The following is a 26,271-nucleotide window of genomic DNA, read 5'->3' as shown; positions in this document are numbered from 1 at the left end:
GAGTCTTCCATTCTGGTACAGACTGCCCCTTCTAAATTCAGCAGTCTCGAGATAGCCATCATAGTGTTTGCCTTTGGTGTAAATGGCAACATGTCCTGACTTTCAAATGCTACCTAATGTTGAAAGCAATGTGGGTACTAGATAAAAACAATTAGATAGTAGAGGAAATGTACCTAGACTTTTTATGTTAATTTAACTCATAAGGAAAAATTCCCTTTGTAATACATAGCTTCAAGAGTTGTTTCCTGGAACATAAAAATGCATAATGTACATCCTCTGACTATGGAACAGATCACATTACCAAGAAATGTCCATAGTGAGAAGAACATCTAAAAAAATTAGCAAAAGGTACACTTGTATTTTAGGGGTAAAAGAACGGGAACCCATAAAGATGTCCAAGAAACAATTTTCACAAGAGTAGGAAAAACATCTGGAGAAGCAGTGTCACAAAATCTAAGACTGGATTCCAAACCCAGCTATACACCAGAATCACCCTGCCCGTTAAAAATTCAGAGTCCTACACCCCTTCTTAGAATCTTTACTTTTATAATTAAGCTTATGTTAACCATAAAAATGTAACATCCATCTACATTAATAAATTCACTGCATGTGTGTAAATGTCTAAATGTGAAGGAAAGAGAGGCTAAAGATGTGCAGAGAAGTGGCATAGGTCACTGGAAAAAATATGCCATGATTAGAATGGATTTCACATAAAATGTTAATCATTTCCCCTATAAGTAGTATAATATGTTACACTATATTTTATTATTATTTCTAACCCTCACCTGAGGATATTTTTCCATTTATCTTCAGATAGAGCGGGAGGGAGAGAGGGAGAAAGAGAGAGAGAGAAACATCGATGTAAGAGACACACTGAGTGGTTGCCACCCACACGACCCTAATTGGGGTCGGGATAAACTGCAACGAAGGCACGTGCCCTTAGCAGCAACCGAACCCAGGGCTATCTGGTCCACAGGCCAATGCTCTAACTAACCACTGAGACAAATCGGCCAGGGCTAATGTGTTACACTATAGCTTTAATGTGTGTGAGACAGCTAGTGTTGAAGAGCTGTGACTCAAATTCAAACTGGCATAACTTAAAACCTGGGTTGTTAATCACTGCACTTACTGCTTACTTCAGAAAAAGATTTCAATATAATTTAATACTGCATACTATCTTAATTTGTCAGTTTAAGATTTCTACTCTGTAGAGAATCCCCTTAATTCTTGGCCTAAAAGTTAAATCAGCCATGTGGTCACATCTAATTGACCCAACAGTAGTTTTTTTTAAATTAAGTTGATTGCTAATATTTAAATCATAAAATTTCACACAAAGCTTACATTTCTTCTCATTTATTTTATCTGTTCAGTCCCAGGTTCCTGTTGACACTAGAGTTTATAATCCTAACTATAAAAATCGGAGGATAGTAGTTATTAAAGACACAAAATTACTCTTAGCTCAAGTAAATTCATGTGACATTATCTTTTGATTTTCAAATTCATAAAAAACCCCAATGTATCTTCTTAAAAAAATTTTTAGGCTAAGGATCTAAATGGAGAGACAGACTATGTAACAGAAGTGGCCAGAAAAATGTGTACCAAGCTCTGGTTAGTGTGGCTTATTGGCTGGAGTGTCATCCCATGCACCAAAGGGTCGCAGGTTCAATTCTCAGCCAGGGCACATGCTCTGGTTTCGGGTTAGATCCTCAGCCAGGGCGCATATGGGAGGCAATCAATTGACGTTTCTCTCTCCTTCCTTAAACTCAATAAAAACATATTCTCGGGCGATGATTAAAAAATAATGAAAAAAAAATGTATCAAGTCCTTAGATCTGGAAAACATAGCTACTTGCCTCCTACTTTATAGAACCCATTAGATATTATTTCGTGCCAGCACCACAATATTAGTCTGCTACTCAATCAAATATATAATCTTTGATCTTAGAATATGATAGTTGTAATCCTTCACTCTTGTCTTACAAAAGAACACAATAATAAAATGATATAATGTATGCTAAGTACTTAGCACAGCAACAGCAGGTAATAAGCACTCAAATTTTTAGCTTGTATTAAAGGTAATGTGCCCTGACTGGTTTTGCTCAGCGGTTAGAGTGAAAGCCTGCAGACAGAAGTGTCACAGGTTTGATCCCCCAGTATGGGTTGGGGTTGTGAGGAAGGCAACCAATCAATGTCTATGACTCTGTCTCTCACTCTCTCTCCCTGCCTATCTAAAATTCAATAAAAAAATAAAATAAAGCCTGCTAAAGGTAATGTCAATTATGCCCATAACTGTAAAAACAAAATTCAGTGGCAATATTCCGCAAGGCCACAAGATGGAGATATGACTACATGAAAGTGGGTCCTTCTCTACAAATTCTGACTTTTAAAGTCACACAGCAAAAAAAAGAAAATGAAGTACAGAGAAAGCGGTTAAAGCCTAACCATTTGTATTTTAGATAGGTATTAACTGCACCTTGGCACACAATTTTAACTGCTTGGTCACTTCATGTGCAGTGTTTGATCTGCCTATGTCTACAAATTCCCATTAGAGCAAAAGATCAGCCTCGCTATAAGACATTCCTTAAAGGAGTCATCTTTAGCCTGGCCGGTGTGGCTCAGTGGTTGAGAGTCAACCCATGCACCAAGAAGTCATCAGTTCGATTCCCGGTCAGGGCATATGCCCAGACTGTGGGCCAAATCCCCAGTGGGGGACATGCAGGAGGTGGCCAGTCAATGTTTTATGTCATTGATGTTTCTACCCCACCCCCCCCTTAAAATCAATATAGAAAAAAAAAAATTCTTTTAAATAAAGGAATCATCTATACCCCTTAGGACCTTAATAAAACTGATGGGCTCTCTCCCATCTGAATTTGACTTTATAGCACAGTTTTTCAATCTTGGTACTACTGATATTTTTGGGTTGGATAATTATTTGTTGTGAGGGACTTTCCAGAGCATTGTAGGATATTTACCAGCATCTCCAGCCTCTATTCATACCATCCCCTTGTGACAATCAAAAATGTCTCCAGACACTACCCAGATTTCTGGGGTAGGGTAGGAGATGTGCCCCTGGTTGAGAGTCACTGTTTTAGAGATGTTTAGTAGGCATAAAAAAAGTGGTGATGGGTGGATCAGCTTTCCAGGCTGTGTGACTACAAATATCAGCTGTGTAAAACCAGCAATTATTTGGCTGGGTACCAGCAATGCTAAACACATACATGGACACATTTACTCAAGGTTAGAACCTAAAAAGAATAAAATTATTCTTTGAAAAAATTTCCAGGGCCATCCATATGTTCAACCAGCATAGCTCCTTCCCAGTTCTGGCTTTTTCCTTACTACTACCTAAATGTTCATATGTTAACTTCAAAATCTCTGAATTCAAACATATATTTCTAACTGCTTACCAGTTATTTCTACAGTAATCTCATAGTCAACACATGGGAAAACTGAACACACCTTTATCTATAGGAAATTAAAATACCGACCTCTATCTGATATCTTTATTAATAGCCCCACCATTCATCAAATACAGAAATTTAGTTTTAGATGTGCTCTTATGTCCCATTTTAATCCTTGTTAATTCTGCTTCCCAAATATCTTCATAATCTTTTTTCCTACAGCTTTTTAGTAGTATGGTTCAGGCCCTCATTTCAATCCAAAATCTAAAGCCTAATGAAGGGGAATTAAGACTAGAGGCAAAGAGATAAAGCCATCACAATACAGTCAGTATCATCTTTCTAAAACACAAATTCAATCACTTTACTTCTCTGCTTAAAAATTTTCAACAGCTATGGCACTGGCTGAGTAGCTCAGTTGGTTAGAGCGCTGTGCCAATACACCAAGGTTGTGGTTTCAATCCCTGATCAGGGCACAGACAAGAATCAACCAAGGGGTGCATTGAATGAATGGAACAACAAATTGATGTTTCCTGTCTAAACACCAATTTAGAAATCTTTTTTTCAACAGCTACACATAACCTAACAAATGAAATTCAAATAGTATTACATACAAAGCCCTTCATCACCTTGCTGTGGCTACTGGCCTAGCCTTCCCTCCCTCTCTTGCTTTTTTTTGAGGGCTATAAAAAAGTATTCACAAATTCCAGAGTCCAAACTCTCTTTCCTTCTTGGCTCACCTCTGTATCTGTTATTTTATTAGTAGATTATATATACTGTATCTATAGCAGGTGTTTAACAGCAAGGACATGTTAATAGCTAGAAAAAAGTAAAAGTGCCATGAAGGGGAGATATGGGAGAGCAAGTCTCAAAAGGCAGACACAAGAGCAAAATAAAGAAAGCAGCTTAAAAAATAACAATTCAAATATGATGCCAAAATTCTGTTTCTTGTTATAGAAAGTAAGAGATGACAGAGACCAGGGATGGCAAACATGACATACATGCCACAGCAGTCATGGTAGATATCAATAATCAGTTACATTACCTTTTTTCCCCTTCAATCTGAGAACTTATCAAAGCTAATGCCATATTAAACCCTGATAAGATACTACCAACAGATTAGAACCATCACATGAAATAGAATATTTGGCCATTCTTATTCAGGTTCAAGCTACTCTCTTTAAAGAAGAAGAAACTAAGGCCCAGGTTAAAGACTTACTAGTGATCCTACTGCAAACTATCATTAGTGATTAGTGCCAAACTAAGCTATGAAACATGCTTGCTTTTAGTTCAATGCTTTTTACATTATAGTAAGTCTCCTTTAGGAAGGGAAATGATGCTTCAAGTAATAAAACATACAGATTAGAGGGAGGAAAATAAAAAATATTAAAAAAAAATTGACTTTTTTTTTTTAGAGAGGAGGAGAGAAACATGGATGAGAAACATCAATCAGCTGCCTCCTGCATACCCCCTACCCCTGGGGATTGAGCCTGCAACCCCTGTGTATGCCCTGATCAGGAATCCAACCTGCAACCTCTTGGTACAAGGGACGATGCTCCAACCAACTATGCCAACACAGGCCAGGGCTCCAAATATGTCTTTAAATATACTTTAGTTTTCTGGAAAGAGAAATAAAAAATGATTAAAATGCTCCTAAGTACAAAATATTTTCCTTGTTTACTATAGCTTAACAAGCTCCACCTGTAAAAAATTTTCTTTCTAATGATCTGGGTTATAAAATGGCACCACTTTGACAATATTTACTAATTTGAATGTCTCAACCCATTTTCTGAAGAACATTATCTGATTGTTTTGTAATTTGATGTAAAAAAGCAATCAGTATCTAAATTAAAAACAGGTAAGTTATACAAGTAACAGGTAAGCCACAAAGATAATAGTCAGTAAAAGTGGGAAATGTCCAACTTAACTAGAAAGACATATACACACACATACATACATACCATTTATCACCTAATCAGCAAAGCAAAACTAGAGTGAAGGATTTATGTGAATAAGTCCTCAAAATCAACTTGTAAAGAAACTGTAACTTATATCTATCATTTTACAAATGCTATGTATGCCACTCATCCCAGATAAGGGTATTTTATACCAGCCACAGCTGAAATGCCAGCTACAACATCTTCCTACATTTCTTTTAATGTTTTTCCAAGTGCCCCTCAACTGGAGATCAGCTCTTAGAGAAGTGGCCACTCTCATACACTGCTGGCAGTATAAATTGCAACTATCTTTCTGAGGCTAACTTGGCAACAAATATCAGAAATTTCAAAGTGCCAGTACCTTCTGATCCAAAAAATTCATTACTAGGGAATTATCCAAAAAAATAATTAAGGATGTGTGTCTAGTAGTTTTATAAATAAGCATTCACTTCAGCGCTATCAAGGATTGACAACTGAGAAGCCTTTGGACTTGGAAAACTTGGTTGTTCCCCGACCCCAAGATCACCTTCAGCAATGATAGAGGCAGAATATAGAGGCTGTACTAGATCAGAAAAGGCAAATACACACTTCCATTATCCTATACCCATTTATTGCAGACAAGTTGTTTGGATTATAATATTTTAATCTGAAACCAGGAGTGGCCTTAGAATCCTTTACCATACAGGTATAAACAGCCACACACTATCCTTTGGCCCACAGTTGAAATATTTAAAAACATTTATCATCTGGGAACTAGATTCTAAGGGAAGAGATCATGTTTCACGCAAATCTGCTTTTTCAGTGTCTAGCACATCATTGTCCAATACAAATATGAGTCACATATATAATTTATAATTATTAGTATCTACATTAACAAACCAAAAAGACACAGGTGAAATCATTTCAACATGTAATCAAAATAACAATTATTAATGACTATTTTACTTTTTCTTAAATCTTTTCTCATACCAAGTCTTAAAATTCAGTGGGTATTATATTTCTAGCACACCTCAATTCACATGTTAATCTGCACTGGAAAGATCTGATCTGTATTTACATTTCATAAAATTTACAATAGAACCAGATATCCAAGTTGTTCCAAAAATCAACTCTGAGTATCAGCTTTTAAAGTTAAATTTTTAAATCCAGTTTCTCAGTAACACAAGCCACATTTCAACGGCTCAATTATAACTAGTCACTACTGTATTGGACAGGACAGGACTAACATTGTTCCAGTAAGTTAGGCACTGAGTGAATGTACACAGATGATGAGAGAACAGCTCAAGAGAGAGCAGTGTTCCATAATAGAGCAAGGATATAATTTTGTAATTATTAAACGATAATCCATACAATTTTCATTGAAGTTTCTATTGATCATTACTAGTATTCTAATGGTTTCAGTAGACTGTGCTTAAAAAAATTGATAAGGTATATTTTTCAGATGGTACAAAGCTGGAAGCCATAGCTAACACCTGGAAGAGAAAATGAAGAGTCAAAAGGATTTCCAAAAGGCCAACCATCATAGAGAACATAGCCAAGTGAAATTTAATATAGATATTCGTTTGGGCTGGCAAAATCACTGGCTTTGAAAAATAGTGCTCCATATGAATGAATGGCCATTAAAAATATTTTCCAACCCAGAAATTTTTTATTATTTTTTGTTTTGTTCAGAACTTTATCAACAGGTGTCCACTATCACTGATGGTAACATAGCGTTAGTCACCAATGTACACAATCTATGCTGGTAGCACATATACTTTCTAAACTATACATTGATCTTATTTACAGACAGATGCAAACATCTGAATTTATAATTTACAGTATAGTTGTACTTCATCATTTAGACTGAAATATAGTTTAATTTCCTTTTCTTTTTCCTTAATTTTTTTCCCCATTTTTTTTAGATATCAGGAGGGAGGGTGGGAGACAGAAACATTAATGTGAGAGAGGTCACCTCCTACACCCTGACTGGTAATAGAACCCAAGACTCTTTGGTCCGTGGGCCGACACTCTAACCGCTGAGTCAAACTAGTCAGGGCTGTTTCTCCTTTACATTAGGGCATTATATTGATTTTTAAAAATCCCACTCCTGTAAGGACTCAGGATGTTGATGGGCCTGGTGGCTTTTATGTAAAATATTAGTATGTCAACTTCTCTCAGTAGAAGTCTGGGTATAATTATATTGAATTGTGCTTTTATTTTTTATTTGGGGGTGGAGGTTTTGTTTTCAATAGTCTGTAAATTTCCGCCTTTCTGTCCTGCATATGACATTATATTGATTAAAAAAATCTTTTTTTCTTTTATTGATTTTAGAGACAGAGAAAGGAAGAGAGTGAGAGAGATATCAATGAGACAGAACATCGAGTGGCCACCTCCTACATGCCATCCACTAGGGATCAGGCCCACAACCTGGGCCTGTGCCCTGACCAGGAGTCGAACCAGTGACCTCTTGGTGCATGGGTCAATGCTCAACGACTGAGCCACACTGGCCAGGCTATATTGATTTTTTTAAAAAATTGTGGTACAGGTGGGTTATACTTTATATGAATTTATCGCTACATAGTAAGGGGACATTACAAAGTATTTGTTAAAATTCAACATCTCAGTTAACATCTCACAAATTAATGGCTTCATAGAAGCAAGAAGTATGAATAAATTGCAGGTTTACAAAAGTTCCTGACTTCCACTTCACCTGGCTGGTCTTTTCTGTTTGTGTATGTTTTTTGGACAAAGTTAGCAATAAAATCTTTAAAAAACTGTTTTCTTGAAGTATATCTTATTTACTGCTTACTGATTTGTTTTGACATATGTATACACCTATGTAATCATCATCCAAGGTAAAGATATAGAATATTTATAGCACTTCAAAAACTCCATTGTGCCCCCTCCCAACAAATAAGCCATCAGAGGTAACCACTTTACTGAGTCTTTCAACACAGATTTGTTTGACTTCAGAATCTTATATTTTAACTTTCGATCAGTAAACTGTATTGTTCTATATAATTATATTTATATTTTTACAGTCTACTTTTCCATCTTTACCTTGTGCACATGTATTCACATCTTGTTAGACATTTTTATTACAACTAAAATTTTACTCCACTTCTTTACCACAAATAAAGGATAAACAGATTCAGTTTTACTTTCTATTGTATCGACTAATTTACATTGACATCTCAGTCATGGCCCTGTATGGCATACCTTCATGCTTGAATATCACTTTCCCTAAAAATAAAAAACCACAAACTACAACGTACCTGGTCATAACAAGCAACCTCATTACAAAAGGAAGTAACATCTAACATACTTCAAATTTTTAGACCATGCTTATAAATACATGCAGTAATTAACTGCACATTTATCTACTATGGAGAAAAGACAAATACATGTCAATATAATAGAATGTTACTAATAATAAAAACTAAAACAGGTAGAAAAAGCAGGTAAAATAGTAACTAAAAAGTTTCAACATGATAGACAATGATGTAAAATATTTAAATAGATTAATTCATGGTGGAAGTTCTGCATTTGTTTCCAATTTTAGATATTTCTATTCAACTTAAGAGTTCAGCTAGGTTTAAATATACAATAAAACACTTAAGCAAATAAAATTTCATACAAAAAACATATAATCAGGTGACTATTTCATTCTCAAAGGCCTTTTAATACTAATTACACTGGGCACGTTGACAGAAGTCTTTCAACTCAAAGACCTTAAAATCTTTTAAATGTCTATTGTCTTCATTTGGTCAGTGTGTTAAATACAAGACTCAGAAGAAAAAAGAAAAGTTAATGTGAGTTCATGTGTGAAGGTAAAGGGACTATTCCTACGAAATCATTGTTCACCTTTAATAACATGACTTTAAGTTCCCAATCATAAATTACAGGAACTAGACTTAAGTACTCTTCATTTCAGGCACAGTTGATGGCAATAAGGTACAGAGTCAATAACTAAAAATCTCCTCTAAATTTAGCCAGTTCCTCTAAATTTCACTCATTTCTGGGGATTTGCCTCCATTGGGTTGATATACATAAATAACCATTTAAAGAAAAATTAGCCTCATAAGTATATTAACTGAAGGTAGACTGTGATTAATACCTCTCTTTGACCCATTTCTATCGCCAGTTAGATATCAGAACATCACACCCTTGTGAGACTGAGCTAAACCAAAGATTTTGGATTAAAACATACCAAATAATTTCTTGGAAGCCCTCCTTTATAAATCCATGCATAGTCTCAACACTGGGACTCTTCTTCAGCCTCATTTTTATTAATTTAACAGAACAAGACAAATAAGTACTGAATACCCAAGAGAATACAAAAATGAGTTAAAAAAACAAACAAAAAAAAGCACTTATATTTAGGAAAAATCTCGCCAAATTACATCTGATCATATGTAAAATAGCCAAACTTCCTAGATCATAATTCAAGTGCAGCAAATACTTCTCACACTCCTCAATTGGTATCCTGTTTGGAACTCTTTAGAATCTGATGTAAAATAATGCAAAAATTTCGTTTCAAAATTTTAATTACAAGACATACAATTCAACATTAGAATGAATTTATAATATTTAAAGCAAAATCGGAGTAAGGAATCATGTTACAGAGCTAAAGCCAAATCAAACTTTTGGACCTCTTCTACGACCTCAAATGCACAAACACACCACGATAATATTTAGACCCTTGTATTAGGCAGTATGAGATTACTTAGAAGATTGACTTTTATTTCATCCTTAAAAGGGTTGTTGAATAGTTGGAAAGGCTTCACTAACTTAGTTACAATTCTTTAATTGACTTGCTATAATAGAAAAAACTCAGGCAGTAAAAAAGAAGGAACTCTTACTCTTTGGACAGCATAGACGAACCTGGATAGTATTATGCTAAGCGAAATAAGCCAATCAGAGAAAGATAAATACCATATGATTGCACTAATATGTTGAATCTAATGAACAAAATAACTGACAAACAAAATAGAACCAGAGGCATGGATACATGAAAAAGACTGACAGCTGTCAGAGAGGAGCGGGGTGAGAGGCTACTGAATAAAGGAAGGTGAAAGGATTAGCTAAAGAACATATATGCATAGTCCCTGGACACAGACAACAGTGTGGTGAGGGCTTGGGCGGGGACTGGGGGGTTGGGTGTGTGTGTGTGTGTGTGTGTGTGTGTAATAGTGTCAACAATAAAAATTTTAAATGGAAAGAAAAAAGAAAAGAAAATCATTAGAGATATATTTAAAGCTACATTTACAAGAGCATAGTGAATATGTAGAAACTATCCACATGTCCAATAACAGGCATGGCTAAATAAATCGAAAATAGTTTGATGTATGCATTAACAGAAAATTACATCAATAAAAATCACACTTTTAAAGAATCTTTAATGAAAAAAAGAAAAGAAAAAACCCAGGCATCTCAGAAAGCTTTACCATTGATAAGATTCCATTTCTTCCTCTAAGGAGGGTACAGGCAAGTTCTCAAATGGCCAATGTTTTAAAACACCGTGTTATGTAATTAATATTTTAACACTATGTAATTTAATAGCAAGGTGACATCTTATCCAAATGGAAAGAGTCGAACCAAAATAATCCCTAATTTCATCCAGGAGGAAAACTATTAAAGACTCAGTCTGCCGTGCACCTGAAGAAAGCTTCGTAGTAACTAAGGACCCCCACAACACAAGGGCAATACTAAACTACTGGAGCAACAGCTCCACCTACTGATCGACAGTACTTCCTTAAACATTTTGGCACCCCAAGTCTACAGTGCTCACGCTCCCCCCTCCTCCACTCGGTCTGACCCAACCCAAATCCAGTTGAGTCACTAGCTCTTAATACTCATCTCCCAGCTCTTTATTCTAATTCCTTCCTCCTCCAGAAGGTCCTGCACAGCTCTCAAGTGTGAATAAAAGGGAAAGATGACAAACACCGAGGCTCCCGGCGTGGCGCCTAGACGTGAAGAGGACAACCAGACCACTCCACTTGGAGCGGCGGGCTGGGGGTGTCTCGGCCCTCCGGTTCCGGTAGGGGACCCCAAGCACCTCACAAGAGCTTTACCCTGTTGCCGCGCTCAGCTGCTATTCTCCAGTCAACACACTCGTCCTCTGGACCGAAATCCTGGGCTGCCCGAGTCTAGCCGCTGTCGGCCCTTCAGCGCGCCAACAGCCCGACCCGTGCCTCCGCCCCCTCCAGGGGCCAGAAATCTCCCTCCGCCGGGTCTTCGCCTGGTCTCTCCCCTCCTTCGCAATCCTCCCCCGCCGGCCCAGCCCGGCCCAGCCCGGCTGCCCTTCCTCACCCTTTCATCTTCCCCGCCTGCTGAGGCCGTTGTTACCACCGATATCAACGCCGTTGTCGTCGACCTGAGCTCTCAGCTCCCGCAGCTCGGGCCACTCGACCCCACAAGCCGGCCTCCTCGCCTAGGGCAGGGAGCTGAGCGGGTGACAGAGGCCGCAAGAGCGGAGCGCGGCCCTGCGTCTCGGGAGGGGGCGGAGTGCCTCCCGCCGCCGCACTGGTGCCGCCGCTTCTCCACACGTGCACACGGGGCACTCGGCTCCCGCCCGCCGCCGCCGCCAGCCAGACCCGCCGCCGCGTTGTGACCTTTCACCCCGCCCCCTCTGCGCGCCGGCGCGTAGGCCGCCTCTCGCGCAGCCGCACTACTGGCCGCCGCGTACCCTTCCCCCTCCAGTTTAGGACCTCCATCTTTCTAATGGGCTGTACCCTCTGGCGTCATCTTCCTCCTCCCATTCCTTACGACACTACTCGTGGGGCTTGCCCGGTAGGCCCTGGCGGTAAAATCCGGATTTTTCCGCCCCTCCTTCAACTTTCCCACTTCAGTAAGATCAGTCTTCCCTGACCCTGTTCTTCCCAGTTGGTAATCCTCCTGGTGACTTTCAAACGCTCCCTAGTAAGATTTTATGAAGTAGGTTCTTCTACATGTAAAGTCGTCTGTGGAAAACTGAAGTAAATGAGGTTTTATTGTTTGTTTGCTTTTTAGACAAATAAACGTAATTAACAATTAGCCGGATAGCTTGGCTTTAGTCCAGCACAGTTGAAGCTTTGAGGTCACGTGATTGTCCCAAACCTTTAAGACGGATTTTACAGTCCGACGCCAGAGGGAGGGAGCTCCATAGCCATTTCCGGTCTGTAGATCGTGATGCTAATGTCATTTCCTTTAGCAATGCACTTTAAACCTCCCCCACGCCTTCTACATTGCACTTGACAGCATAATCTTCATGACAGGTTTTAGTTTTTTTCTTGAAATCGAATCGCCACAAAATGAATGTTCCAACAATCAGCAAAAATATAGGCCTCTAAAACGTAACGCGCCCGGCCGGCGATGGCAGGGCGGAGCTCAAGGTCACGTGACTGTCTAGACCCGCCCCGCCCCCACCCTCTGCAGCTGAAGACTTCCCCTCCCTCAGTGACGGAGACTGTGGGTCCGTGGTCTGTGCTGTTTCTGCACCTCGCGCCCTGTCAGGTGAGCCGCGACGTGTAACCGGCGGCAGGTAGGGTCGGAGAAGGGGCGGGAGGAAGACGACAAGGAAGAGTGTGACCAGTTGCCTCCGCTGTTCGGGGCTTCCTTCCCGCTGTCATCCTGCACCGGCTAGGAGCTCATTTCTCCAGTTTGACCCCCGTTCCCCCACTGTGTTCGCCCCCGCGACCTAGGGGTTGAGACGTCCACTTCTCTCGGGGTTGAGGGTGAGTGCGGCCATTATAGTTCCCTGTTCGGAGTCCTTGGGGCTCAGTTAGGATAGTGGGATTGGTTCAGCCATTCTTGGGGGTCTGCAATAGCCTTTAGGTTCCAATCCCCAAGCCCACTCTTTGGCAGAGGCCCTGCACCGTCTTCACCTTAAACTGCGACTGGGGAGCGGGGAAGTAAGAAAAACCCTGGAGGCAGAGGCGTCTCCGGTGAGACTGGCTTGGGAGGGAATGACACCGATGTGGCCCTCTCTGCGGAGTCACTGTAAAGCCTGCTTCCGAACATGCTTTCTCAGTAATTCTGAGTGTTTATCTGATAGCCTTGCAAGAGCACGCCTTTTACCTTTCTGTTCTATGATCTTATGGTGGCGTAAGAGAGGATAGTTGAAAAAATAAAGATATACTGGCTTCAAAACAGGAGGTGTACATACGACAGTCTCGATTGAATGGGGAGGCGTTGAAAGATGGTGTTGCGGTGTCGTGATCTGGAGGAAACTGGCTAGTTTATGGGAAAGTGATTTGGTTTCACTGAGAGGGAGCTAATTATTCAGAAACTAAATGGACTGGAATATAATGGAACCAAATGTGTTTAACCATAAATTTAAAGGAAAGGAGGTTAAATCGAGATATTGCTGACTTCGTATTTTATGTATGCCTTTGGCATTTTCTTAGCCGTTTCTTCTTAGTATCGCACTAATTTGCCACTCCCAATCAATTCCTTGACCAGCGGTAAATTCATTTTAAGTAGTACTTATGCCCCTCCTTAGCTTTCCCCATTTGTAAAGCGCCAGGTGACCTTTTCAGATTTCGATGAATACTATTTTGTGAAAATACAGAAACTATTTTGCTTAGGTTTTTGCCCAACTCAGTGTACTCCCATTTCATTTGCAATGTAGTAACCAATGTTTTGACCCCAAACAATGTGCTTTAGGGGAGAATGTTTTTCAGTTTGGGGTTTAAACACTTTTATTTATACTGCAAACTTAGAAAGTTCCTTGGGCCTTTTAAATGGAAAGTCCTGACAAAACTTACATTTCTTAATTTAAATGTAATTTTTTAACCTGAAAAATCATAGTCTCAGTTAAACCTTTTCGTTTTCTAACCAATATAATTGAAAAATCCATTAAAAAGAGCTGAAGAATGAAGAAAATGGAATCATCTTTGAGTGGTGGGTGTGACTGACTTATTTTTGTTTTCCTGTATCTTCCAATACTCTACAATAAATTGGTCTTATTTTGTCAAGGAAAACAAAAAGTTTAATTCTAAAGTAATAACAATTTAACAAAACTTCCCCTCCTGCAGTGACATTTCACCAAATTAGACAAATTCGTTAAGTGTCCTAGAGATTCAAACCAGTCCTGTCTGGGTAAGACAAAAATGGGAAAGAGAAAAGCAGCTAAAAACCAGTGAATGCTAGTGGGGAAATGTCAGTATGAAAGAGGTTGAATGACTCTGCAGTTTTACTTCACAATATCCCAGATTTTAGGGAACTTATGAAAGCAATAACTTAGACTACTAATGAAATCTGAAAGATTAGCCTCAGGAATTGGTGACAAAATTGCTATTAAAGTTGAATTTGGAAAAGACCTTTGAAATAATTCGCCGTTTATACACACAAACAAGTAATTTGAAGCTTGAAAGCTTGAAAAGCTTTATCAGTTTATAAGTATTACATTTAGAAATCTTAACATATATTAGGGAATTGTCATGTAATCCAATATTAAATGGCACACAAGGCTTTTTAATACCTCTTATGTGCTTATTCTGAGTTTTATATTTCATTGCCTTTATAGATTATCACCACCATCACGAATGCTTTCTTTCCCTATGAGCAGAGTCTATAGACTACATACTACTACACAATAGTTTCTATTCCACTATTTTCACTTCTAGCACATTGTGTTTACTGTATTCCGGGCTGTTCCTTAATAAACCATTAAAGCTAGCAGTTCAAGGACAATGTCTTTACTGTGTGTCTTCAGCACCAGGATACTGATGTACTTGGTAGGTACTTAGCAAATTGTTTATGGAATGAGTGTTTGACAACTACCAAGGAAATTAAACTACTTTGAAAGTTCTTTCAGATCATAGCTCCTTCTAAGGTTGTGCACTATTAGCTTTTAAATATAATTGGTAGTAATAACCATCCAAGTCACGGTCAATGCAAATATACAAACCTCAGATGGACTTTATTAATGTGAGACCAATTTATTTTCACACCACATTTGGATGATAGTGAAAAGAAGGGAAGAGGAGTGAGTTATACTTAATGAAAAAGTGGTTTGTGCCCAGCTGGTGTGGCTCATTGGATTGCGCATTGTCCCATGGACTGAGGTCCCAGTTTGATTCCTGGTCAGGGCACATGCCCGGTTGCCAGCTCAATCCCCAGTGGGGGCTGTGCAGGAGGAGGCCCATGGATGTTTCTCTCTCACATCAATGTTTCTATCTCTCTCTCCCTTCCTTTCTCTCTAAAATATCAATAAAAACATATTTTTTAAAAAGCGGCCTGTACAAGCAATAAGTGATATAGCACTAGACTAAAAGTCAGAGGATCATTCAGCTCTAACACTTTACTTTAAAAAAAAAAAGAGAGAGAGATGGTTGCTTTTTTATTTTATTTTATTTATTTGTTTGTTTTTTGTTAATCCTCACCCGATGGATTTTAGATTTTTTAGATAGAGTAGAAGGGAGGAAGAGAGAGAGAGAAACATTGATGTGAGAGAGAGACATCGATTGGTTGCCTCCTGCACAACTCTAACCGGGACGGGGGTTCAAACCTGCAACCCAGTACATGCCCTTGACCAGAATGGAACCCACAACCCTTTGGTCTTCAGGCTGATGCTCTAACTGCTGATTCACACTGACCAGGGCTTCAGTTCTGTAACTTTAGTTATATACTTTTTTAAGTAAAGCTGGGGATATAGATTAAGGTTTTTATACTTAGGAACCTTCCTGTCAAGTTACTATGGGTTTAAGTGAGATTAAACTGTAGATAACCTATGTGGAAGTATTTAAAACTTAAGTGATATTTAAATGTAAAACAGTATAGTACAGACTTTACTAGAATAGATTTTCCAGTCATAGACCTGGGTTCAAGTTCTGAACCTACCCCTTATTTACGCCTTGTGACCTTGGACAGTTTACTAAATCTAAGCTTACATTTCCTCATGTTTAAATCTATCCCATAGGTACTATTAAATTAGATCATGAATGCAGAGGGCTGAGTATATACAGGGTGGGGGAAAAGTAGGTTTACAATAGTGAGTACAAGAAATAGTTTATTTTTATATTATTTATTAATGATTATATTTGTTTCCATAAGAATAACTGTAAACATACATTTGCCCCACCCTGTACTTTGTAAAGGAGACTTAAATCATTTTGTAAAATTGAGTAACAGGTTTAGGGTATGGAGAAAGGAGTAGACTTTGAATTGAGTTTTGGGCTATTGAGGAAGAACTAGAATTAGTAATGAAGCTATTCAAAAAAATACAAGAGAAAGAAAAATGTACTTTTAGCAAAGATTCTAAAGCAAATTTATTAATAGGAACTGGGAAATATCAACATAAAACCCATTATTTTGGCAACTGCAGTGACTTAATACTTTCTTTCCCTTTTTTTTTGGTACGTGCCCTTAGCGGGAACCGAACCCATGACTCTCTGATTTGCAGGCCGACGCTTCAACCACTGAGCCAAACCGACCAGGGCACTTAATACTTTCTATAAAAAGATTTTCCAAAGCATATGATTATTAGTGTGTGGAATCAATTTAAGCAGGTAGTTCTTCTATTTCTAAATTACTATCCCTACAGTGGATTATAGAAATATATTAAAACTGTGCAGACTGATAGAACAAGAACTTTCGAGTTTATGCTTAAGTTTAAAAATTTTACCTTTTATTTTAAATGTTTTTATATCTTATTTTAATCCTCATATGAAGTAGACATAGACATGTAGAGAACACAATGGAGACATGAACTAGAATAAAAATTTTCCCTTCCTAGATTGAGATGATTCACAAGGATTAGTGGGTTTGTATTGGAAAACATCAGTAAATTAAACAATAATTGAAGTATAATAATCATGAGTATATGTTTCACCTTACTCCTGGAAAAAATTGTTACTCACTTGTTCAAAGGAAAAATTTTATTAAAAAGCATTTAATATTCTCTTTAATGTCAAGTTCTCTATTATAGTAAAATAAATTTTAGTCAATAACAGTGTTTTCTATTTTATTTCTTTTTATAGAAATTTTAAAAGTTTTACTATTTTCTTTTTTATACTGTAAAATAAAAGTGAATTTGGTGTAATAAATGTATTATTATATATACAGTATATTATGTACATAGGAAACATATATACATATTCATGTGTTATACTGTGTGTGTGTCTGTGTATGTTTGTAAAGACAGCTGAAATATATGTATATATTCATGGTGATATTTATTTTTACCTGAAACGATTAAAGCTATCTTTAAAATTAGTCACTACTGTGAATAAAATTACCTAATGTCTTGTAGACAGCATATGTAAGGGTCTTATTTTGTACTGAGCCACCGAATGTCTTTTCATTAAAGCATTTAATCTATTTTCATTTCAAGTAATTGTTGATATGTACTATTGTCATTTTATTTATATTTTTTTATCTCTTTTTTTCTTCTTCAAGAAGACCCTTTAACATTTCTTATAACACTGGTTTGATGGTTATGAACTCATTTAGCTTCTTGTTTGAGAAGCTGTTTACCTGTCCTAAGATTCTAAATGACAGCTTTTCTGGGTAGAGTAACCTTAGTTGTAGGTCCTTGCTTTTCATCACTTTAAATATTTACTGCCAGTACCTTTGGCCCTGCAAAGTTCCTAATGAGAAATCAGCTGACAGTCTTGTGGGAGTTCCCTTATAAGTAAATAACTACTTTTTTCTTGCTGCTTTTAAGATTCTCTATCTTTAGTATTTGGCATTTTAATTATAGTGTGTCATGGTGTGGGCCTCATTCAGTTCATCTTGTTAGGGATTCTCTCTGCTCCTGGACTTGTATGTCTATTTCCTTCACCAGGTTAGGGAAGTTTTCTGTCATTATTTTTTCAAATACTAGCTTTCAATTTTTTGCTCTCTCTCTTCTCCTATTTATACATGTATGTTTTTTCTCTATCTACATCCTTCTCCCCTCCCCCATGTATTTGTTCACAAAGGTAGCACCTCTTCATATTACTGTGGACCTTACATTTTTCACTTACCAATGTTATCTTGGAGATCTTTCCACACTGATACAATGAAAGCTGCCTGCCTTATTCTTTTTAATGGGTGAGTATTCAGTTGTACTAATGTGCTATCATCATAATATGTAACATTTATTGAGTTTATTGAAAGATTCAGGCACTTTTTTTTTATTAATTTATTTTTGTTACAGATGTTTCTCCTTTTCCCCCCATTGACACCCTCCTCCCAATCCCTCCCTGCCCTGTACCCACACCCTCTCTTCTAAGGGTTGTCAGTCTGTACTCTACTTCTACATCTCTGGGTCTACCCTGTTCCTCAGACTATTATGTTCATTATATTCCACAAATAAGTGAGATCATGTGATATTTGTCTTTTCTCTGCTTGGCTTGTTTCACTTAGGATAATACTTTCCAGTCCCTCCATGTCATCTCAAAGGATAAGAGGTCTTACAGCTGCATAGTACTCCATTGTGTATATGTACCACAGCTTTTTTATCCATTCGTCTACTGATGGACGTTTGGGCTGTTTCCAGATCTTAGCTATTGTAAATAGTGCTGCTATGAACATAGGGGTACATATATTGTTTCTGATTGGTGTTTCAGGCTTCTTGGGGTATATTCCTGAAGTGGGATCACTGGGTCAAATGGCAGATCGATTTTTAATTTTTTGAGGTAATACCATAGTGTTTTCCATAGTGGCTGCATCAGTCTGCATTCCCACCAGCAGTATCCTAGAGTCCCCTTTTCTCCACACCCTCACCAACGCTTGTTGTTTGATGCTTTGTTGATGGCGGTCATTCTGACAAATGTGAGTTGATACTTCATTATTGTTTTAATTTGCATCTGTCTGATGATTAGTGATGTTGAGCATTTCTTCATATGTCTCTTAGCCATTCGTGTGTCCTGTTTGGAGAGGTGTCTATTTAGCTCCTCTGCCCATTTTTTTTTTTTATCCTCACCCAAGGACATTTTTCCTTTTTTTTTTTTGTTCAGGTAGAGTGGGAGGAAGAGAGAGAGGAGGAAGAGAGAGAGAGAGAGAGAAACATCAACGTGAAAGGGACACATGGAGTGGTTGCCACCAACAGGACCCACCCAACCAGGGCTGGGGACAAACTGCAACTGAGGTACGTGCCCTTAGCGGAAACCGAATCCGGGTCTCTCTGGACCGCAGGCCGACACTCTAACCGCTGAGCCAAACTGGCCAGAGCCTCTGCCCATTTTTCAATTGGGTTCTTTGTCTTCCTTTTGTTGAGTTGTATGAGCACTCTATATATTTTGGAAATTAACCCCTTATCTGATGTGTCATTAGCAAGTATGCTCTCCCATACAATGGGTTGCCTTTCCATTTTGTTGGTTGTTTCTTTTGCTGTGCAGAAGCTTTTGAGTTTGATATAGTCTTGTGTTCATTTTTTTCCTTTATTTCTGTTGCCTTACGTGATGTATCAGTGAAAATTCTGCTGCGTATGATGTCTGAAATTTTGTCGCCTACATTTTCTTCTAGGATTTTCATGGATTCACGGGTCACATTTAAGTCTTTTATCTATTTTGAGTTTATTCTTGTGTATGGTGTAAGTTGATGGTCTAGTTTCATTTTTTTGCCTATAGCTGTCCAATTCAGGCACTTTTCTTCATATTTAAGTTATATTAACTTATGGAAGCCTTATGAGATAGTTATTATTTTTATTCCCAATTAACAAATGAGGCAAATTAGGCATGGGTTGGTTAAATGTCCAAGAAAGTCACACAGCTTCTAAGTAATAAAACTTGGGGTTTGAACCGAGGTAGTCTCTTTCAGATAATTACTCTCTTAATACTGCTAAGTATATAGCCTCTCATATTACCACAAGTTATTTAACTAGCCTTCACATTAATGGACATTCCAGTCTTTTGCTATAAGAAACAGTGCTTTAATAAATATTTGTTAATAGGACATATTGTGCACATAAAGTAAATTCCTAGAAATGGAAACGCTGGATCAAAGGGTATGTACATTTTGAATTTTGGTGGATATTGCCAAATTACTTTTTAATTTAGGGAAGTTCTGAAGTTCAGATTTGTCCTCAGTATTTTGCTGAAATCTGCCACTTAGCTTGAGTCACTGGGAAGCTGAATAGCTGAATGCCTTTAATATTTCTAGCATCCCTGAATCATGTGCCATCATCATATGTAATCAGTGTAACAATGTCAGTATAAGAAAAAGATCTTGCCCTGGCTGGTTTTGCTCAGTGGTTAGAGCATTGCCTTGTGGATCAATTTCTGGTCAAGGTCACATAACTGGGTTGCAGGTTTGATTTCTGACCCCGGTTGGGGTCATACGGGAGGCAGCCAATTGATGTGTCTCTCTCACATGGATGTTTCTCTCTCTCTCTCCCTCCCTCTTTTCCACTCTATCTAAAAAATAAGTTAATGGAAAAATACCCTCAGGTGAGGATTAACAAAAAAGAAAAAGATCTTGTTTTTGTTTCTTTCAAATGATGGCAAGCATTCTCCATATAACTTGAAATGCTCCTTTTGTGATTTATACATGGAAGTGTTCTATCAATTGAAGTTTGAATGCATGTATATTATTAGGAGTAAAATGCTACAGTTCTTACTAATTGTAAAAGTTGTTGATTTAATGTACTGAAACAATTATGTAAGAGCTTTTAAACAGTTAAATAGGGAATTAGATTGCCAATTACTATAAACATTGAGAGTGAGATAGCTAGCTAAATGTAGGCATAACTATATCTTTTCTTGTGAAAAATGGGTTTTCAATAATATATAGGTACTAGTTTTAGGTAATGCAGAATTAGGCAGTGAGGGATTTTATTCAGATGAGTTACAATATTCACAAATTCTTTTGAAAATAGCATTCTTCAATTCAGTGTCCTCTATTTCATTTATTTGAAGAAAGGAAAAAAAAATCTCATTGTTAATCTCCACAGAGCAGGTTGACTGATACCAACCTGTTTAATGTGTTCCAAAGTAGACACTTAAAATACAGAAATGTGTTCATATCCCTACTTAATGTACCTATAGTGCTTGAATGTAGATTAATAGTACCTGCTATTGTTCAGTGGGGTATGTGTGTGTTTTAAATATAATCTCATCCTTATCCAAAGATACTGTTGGATAAGGAGGGTGGGGAAAGTACCTATGAATAGGCAGAGATAAACAAACTATCAGTTCTGTATTGTGAACTATTTCTATCTCAAATTAAAGCAGTATACAATAGCAGATAATAACTCTCCCACTACTCCACCCTCCAAATAAATCATTGAACTCTATAGCAACTTCAATATCCCAAACATTAGCCCGACTTTTGGAAGACAAGCCCTTCTGTGCCTCATGGCTCAAAAATTTGTTCAAGATAGGGTTAAAGTTTCCTTAATCCTCAACCAGGATACTGCCATTAAGCCCTGTTCTGACAACATAGATGAGTAAGTGCTTTAGATGCATGTCTGATTTACATACTCCTGAGCTGTTAAGGGACTCTGGAAATTTCCAGAATTTGCTGAACTTGTCCGGATAAGAGGGTGCCCACACAGCCTTACTACAATCAATATAGTGAATATATTCCTCACCCCCCAAAAAAGTTTCCTTGTGCCTCTTTGTAATCCCTTTCTTTTTTTTTTTTTTTTTTTTTAATCCTCACCTGAGGACATTTTTCCATTTTCTGTACAGATAGAGTGGGAGGGAGAGAGAGGAAGAGAGAAACATCGACGTGAAAGGGACACATCGAGTGGCTGCCACCCCCACGACCAACCAGGGCCGGGGACAAACTGCAACCGAAGTACGTGCCCTTAGCGGGAACTGAACCCGGGTCTCTCTGGACCGCAGGCCTACGCTCTAACCGCAGAGCCAAACTGGCCAGGGCTGTAATCCCTTTCTTGCATACCTCCCCAATGACCATTCCCAAGCAACCACTGATTTGATTTCTATCACTACAAGTTAGTTTGCATTTTCTAGAAGTTTATATAAATGGAACCATTGTTTTTTCTGTCTGCTTTTTACTGAGCATAATTATTTTGCAATTACTCCAGGTTGTTACATGTGTCAATGATTTGTTTTTATTGCTGATTATTATTCCATTGTATGGATATACCACAATTTGTTTATCCATTTACTTATTGATGGATATTGGGGTTGTGTTACTCTCTTTGGCTATTATGAATAAAGATGCTATGAACATCCATATAAAAGCCTTTGTTTGGACATAAACATTCATTTCTCATGATTAAATACTAAGAAGTGGAATGACTGGATCATATGGTAGGTGTATGTTATCTTTGTAAGAAATCGCAAATTGTTTTGCAAAGTGGTTGTGCCATTTTACATTCCTACCAGCAGTGTATGAGAGTTCTAGTTCTATATCCTTACCAACACTACCTATATTCAGTCAGTATTCTAAATTTTAGCTCTTCTAGATATGGAGTGGCATGAGTCTGGGAGTTCTTTATATATTCTAGATATGTCCTTTATCAGATTTATGCTTTTAAAATATTTTTTCCAGTCTGTAACTTGTCTTTTTGTTCTAGTAATGTTTTGGGTTTGTTTTGTTAAATATTTTTCTTCTTTATTGATTTTAGAGAGAGAGAGAGAGATAGAAACATCGATGAGAGAGAACATCGACTGGCTACCTCCTGCATGCCCCCCAGTGGGGATTGGGCTCACAACCTGGGCATGTGCCCTAACCAGGAATCGAACCGGCGACCTCTTGATGCATGGGTCGATGCTCACCCACTGAGCCACACCAGCCAGGCTATTGTAGTAATGTTTTTGAAGAGCAAAAGTTTTAAATTTTCATTAAGTACACTTTATCATTGTGTTCTTTTGTGGATTGTGCTTTTAGTACTGTTTCTAATAAATCTACCTAAACCAAGGTGACTAAGGAAGTTGTATAATAAAGTTTTAGATTTTACAGTTAGGTCTACTGTCTGTTTTTAGTTCATTTTTGTCTGTGGTGCAGAGTATGGATTGAAATACTTTTTTTTGCATTTACTTATTCTCTTGTTTTATAACCACTTGTTAAAAAACTATACTCTCTCCATTGAATTGCCTTTGCATATTTGTCAAAAGTCGGTGTCCATATATGTGTGTGATTATATAGCCTTTTTGAGCTAATATTTCAAATAATAATACTAGGCAGAATAATAGAAAGTCTTACCTATCTTTTTTTTTTTTATCCTTATCTGAGGACATTTTTGCATTCATCTTCAGATAGAGTGGGAGGGAGAAAGGAAGGGAGAGAGAGAGAGAGAGAGAGAAACATTGGTGTGAGAGAGACACATTGGCTGTCTGCCATCCACACGACCCCAACTGGGGCTGGGGATATACTGCAACTGAGGTACGTGCCCTTAGCGGAAACCAAACCCAGGTCTCTCTGGTCTGCAGGCTGATACTCCAACCGCTGAGCCAAACCGGCCAGGGTTTACCTAGTCTTTATAGAAGTATTTGGTGTTCTAGGATTCATAACATTAAACAAAATAACCACTAAAATTATAACATTCTTAACTTTTGACAAAATTTATTCTTTTATAGCAGAAGGTCATTCTGTGATGATAATATTTGGCTTCAGCTTTGGTCTGAGGTAATTGATTTTTAAAATACTGGCCCTTAACAAAGGATGTGAAACATCTGTGTATTGAAAACTACAAAGCATTATTAAAAGAGATTGAAAAAGACACAATGAAATGGAGGGATATTTCGTGTTCATGGATTGGAAAATCAAACATAGTTAAAATGGCCATATTACCCAAAGCAATATACAGATTTAATGCAATCCCCATCAAAATCTCAATGTCATTTTTTTTTTTTATCCTCACCTGAGGACATTTTTCCATTTTTTGTACAGATAGAATGGGAGAGAGAGGGAGGAAGAGAGAGAGAGAAACATTGATGTGAAAGAAACAGATCAAGTGGCTGCCTCCTGAACGACCCAACCAGGGCCAGGGACAAACCGCAAACGAGGTACTTGCCTTTAGCGGGAACCGAACCCGGGTCTCTCTGGACTGCAGGCTGACGCTCTAACTGCTGAGCCAAACTGGCCATGGCCCAATGTCATTTTTTAAAGAAATAGAATAAAAAATCATCAGATTAGTATGGAATCACAAAAGACCCCAAATAGTTAAAGCAAAATAAGTCGGTCAGAAAAAGCTAAGAGTTGTATTTCACTCATGTGGGATATAAAACTGAAACTCATAGACACAGACAATGGTATGGTGGGGGATAGTATAGTGTAAAGAGGACCAAATATTTGGTGACAGGAGATGATTTGACTTTGGGTGGTGGGGATACAATGCAATGTACAGTTCATGTATCATAGAAATGTACACTTAAAATTTATATTATCTTATTAACCAATATCACCCCAATAAATTTATTTAAAAAATCTTGGCCATTAGGCCAAAATGTGTATTCAGTGTACTTCAAAGGGGTTGTATCAATTTTCACTCAGTGAATTAAATTGTCTATTTCCCACATACCTTTACCATTATTGTTACTGGGCAATATTTGTATTTGCCTACTATGTGTCAAGGCACTTTACTGTATAATTTGGGAACTCTGTGAACAAAGCAGATGTGGTCCCTGTTTTCCTGGCATTTACAGTTTAGCATTGGAGACACTGAAAAACTCCATTCACAGGTTTTTAATTACAATATTGGCAAGTGCTTGCTACAAAGGAGCAATATTTAAGTCTATGAACATACCAGGGGAACTGGAAGTTAATTCCTAGCAAACTGCTACTGAAAACCTTCACCAGTGATTATCTTTCTCTTCTCCCCACAGCCCATTTAGTTAAATAAACCCTGGCTTTTATTAATCATAATCATAGAATACTAGGCAAACCATTAGAAATGCAGATTTCTTGCCCTCTGAATTGAAAACATCTGTGGACTTTTGACTAAAGTCCTATTTTTTAAATCCACATTGTGAAGTGTTTTATCATGTGTATTAGGTAGCCTTCTTTTCCTCTTTTGTCCTCAGTTTGTGTTTTTGGTCATATTTTCATTGCAGAGATTTTATGGCTTCCTGAGTTGGGGGTGAACCTATTTGTGATGATGCTCCATTTTAGCATTGGGTTAATACATGCCTTTGCACAGTTTGTGAACCTTCTTTTTCTTCTATTTCGTCCATGAAATAAATGACAGGACAGATCTATTTGAATATAAACATTTTATAATGCAAATATAATAGCATTTTTACTGCAACACTGTTGATGCTGACTCTTATATGTACATTTGTCTCAAATACATGCATTGTTTATATGTGGCCAGTTTGGGTGTTTTCTTGGCAAAGCAATCAGGAAGAGTTCTCATTAATATTCAAAAGAGTAATATGGTAATTGTGGGCAGTTTTCTAGAGAAGTTTCTAAGTATTTTGAGCAATGACTTTTTCAGTGGTTGTAAAATTTCTAGCTTGACTACTTTTGAAGGGGACATAATTCTCATGTATGATGGCTAGCACTTTTTTAAATTGAGAAAGTCACTTCATTGGTAGATTATCTGAGAAAACCTAAACAGCCATTGCAGAGGCTATGGAGTTTAAGGATCTTCTCAGAAGAGAATTTGCTAAGGATAACCTTTGACACTGTGAACTTAAAGTAGCAGACTGTTTAACGTAAGAAATTTCAGTGTTGCCCAGCTGGTGTGGCTCAGTTGTTGAGCATCGACCCATGCACCAAGAGGTCGCCGGTTTGAATCCCGGTCAGGGCACATACCCAGGTGTGGGCCAAAAAACCAGTGGAGGGGTATGCAGGAGGTGGCCAGTCTGTGTTCTCTCTTATCGATGTTTCTGTCTCTCCCTTCCTCTCTAAAATCAATAATGAAAAATATTTGGGGAAAATAAAGAAATTTCTGTATTATTATTAAATACACTTTTTGGAAAGGGGAGACTAGGAAAATAAACCAGTACTTTATTTTGTTATCATTATTGGATTTTAAAGATGTCTGTACTTTTTTACTATTATAATTTTAAAATAGACACATATTTGAAATATATTTGGAGAAGTATAATTTACAGATCACAGCATTTGAACATT

General features: G+C 37.7%; 2 protein-coding genes across 6 annotated transcripts in view; one reads left to right on the top strand and one right to left on the bottom strand.

The window, feature by feature from the left end:
- The window catches only part of NAA50 (N-alpha-acetyltransferase 50, NatE catalytic subunit), a 33,044-nt gene extending 21,169 nt beyond the window's left edge, over positions 1 to 11,875 (bottom strand). Inside the window, exon 1 of one of the 2 annotated variants that reach the window (XM_036242899.1) lies at positions 11,629 to 11,875. In XM_036242899.1, coding sequence (XP_036098792.1) covers positions 11,629 to 11,636 — 8 coding nt within the window. In that variant the 5' untranslated portion in view covers positions 11,637 to 11,875. The remainder of the gene's footprint in view (positions 1 to 11,628) is intronic. The other variant, XM_036242898.1, reaches the window with a different exon arrangement.
- Positions 11,876 to 12,725: 850 nt separating this feature from the next.
- Positions 12,726 to 26,271, top strand: part of ATP6V1A (ATPase H+ transporting V1 subunit A) — a 59,389-nt gene continuing 45,843 nt past the window's right edge. For 2 of the 4 annotated variants that reach the window (XM_036242726.1, XM_036242729.1), the window contains exon 1: positions 12,726 to 12,810. The gene's annotated coding sequence lies outside the window, so the exon portion shown is untranslated. Of the gene's footprint in view, positions 12,811 to 12,845; positions 13,032 to 14,991; positions 15,036 to 26,271 lie in introns of those variants that run through there. The other 2 variants (XM_036242728.1, XM_036242727.1) reach the window with 2 other exon arrangements.

Source organism: Molossus molossus, unplaced genomic scaffold, assembly GCF_014108415.1.
Source record: "Molossus molossus isolate mMolMol1 unplaced genomic scaffold, mMolMol1.p scaffold_m16_p_5, whole genome shotgun sequence".
NCBI classification, from domain to species: domain Eukaryota; kingdom Metazoa; phylum Chordata; class Mammalia; order Chiroptera; family Molossidae; genus Molossus; species Molossus molossus.
The sequence above is the reverse complement of the archived record's forward strand: the minus strand, read 5'-3'. Positions and strand labels throughout refer to the sequence as shown.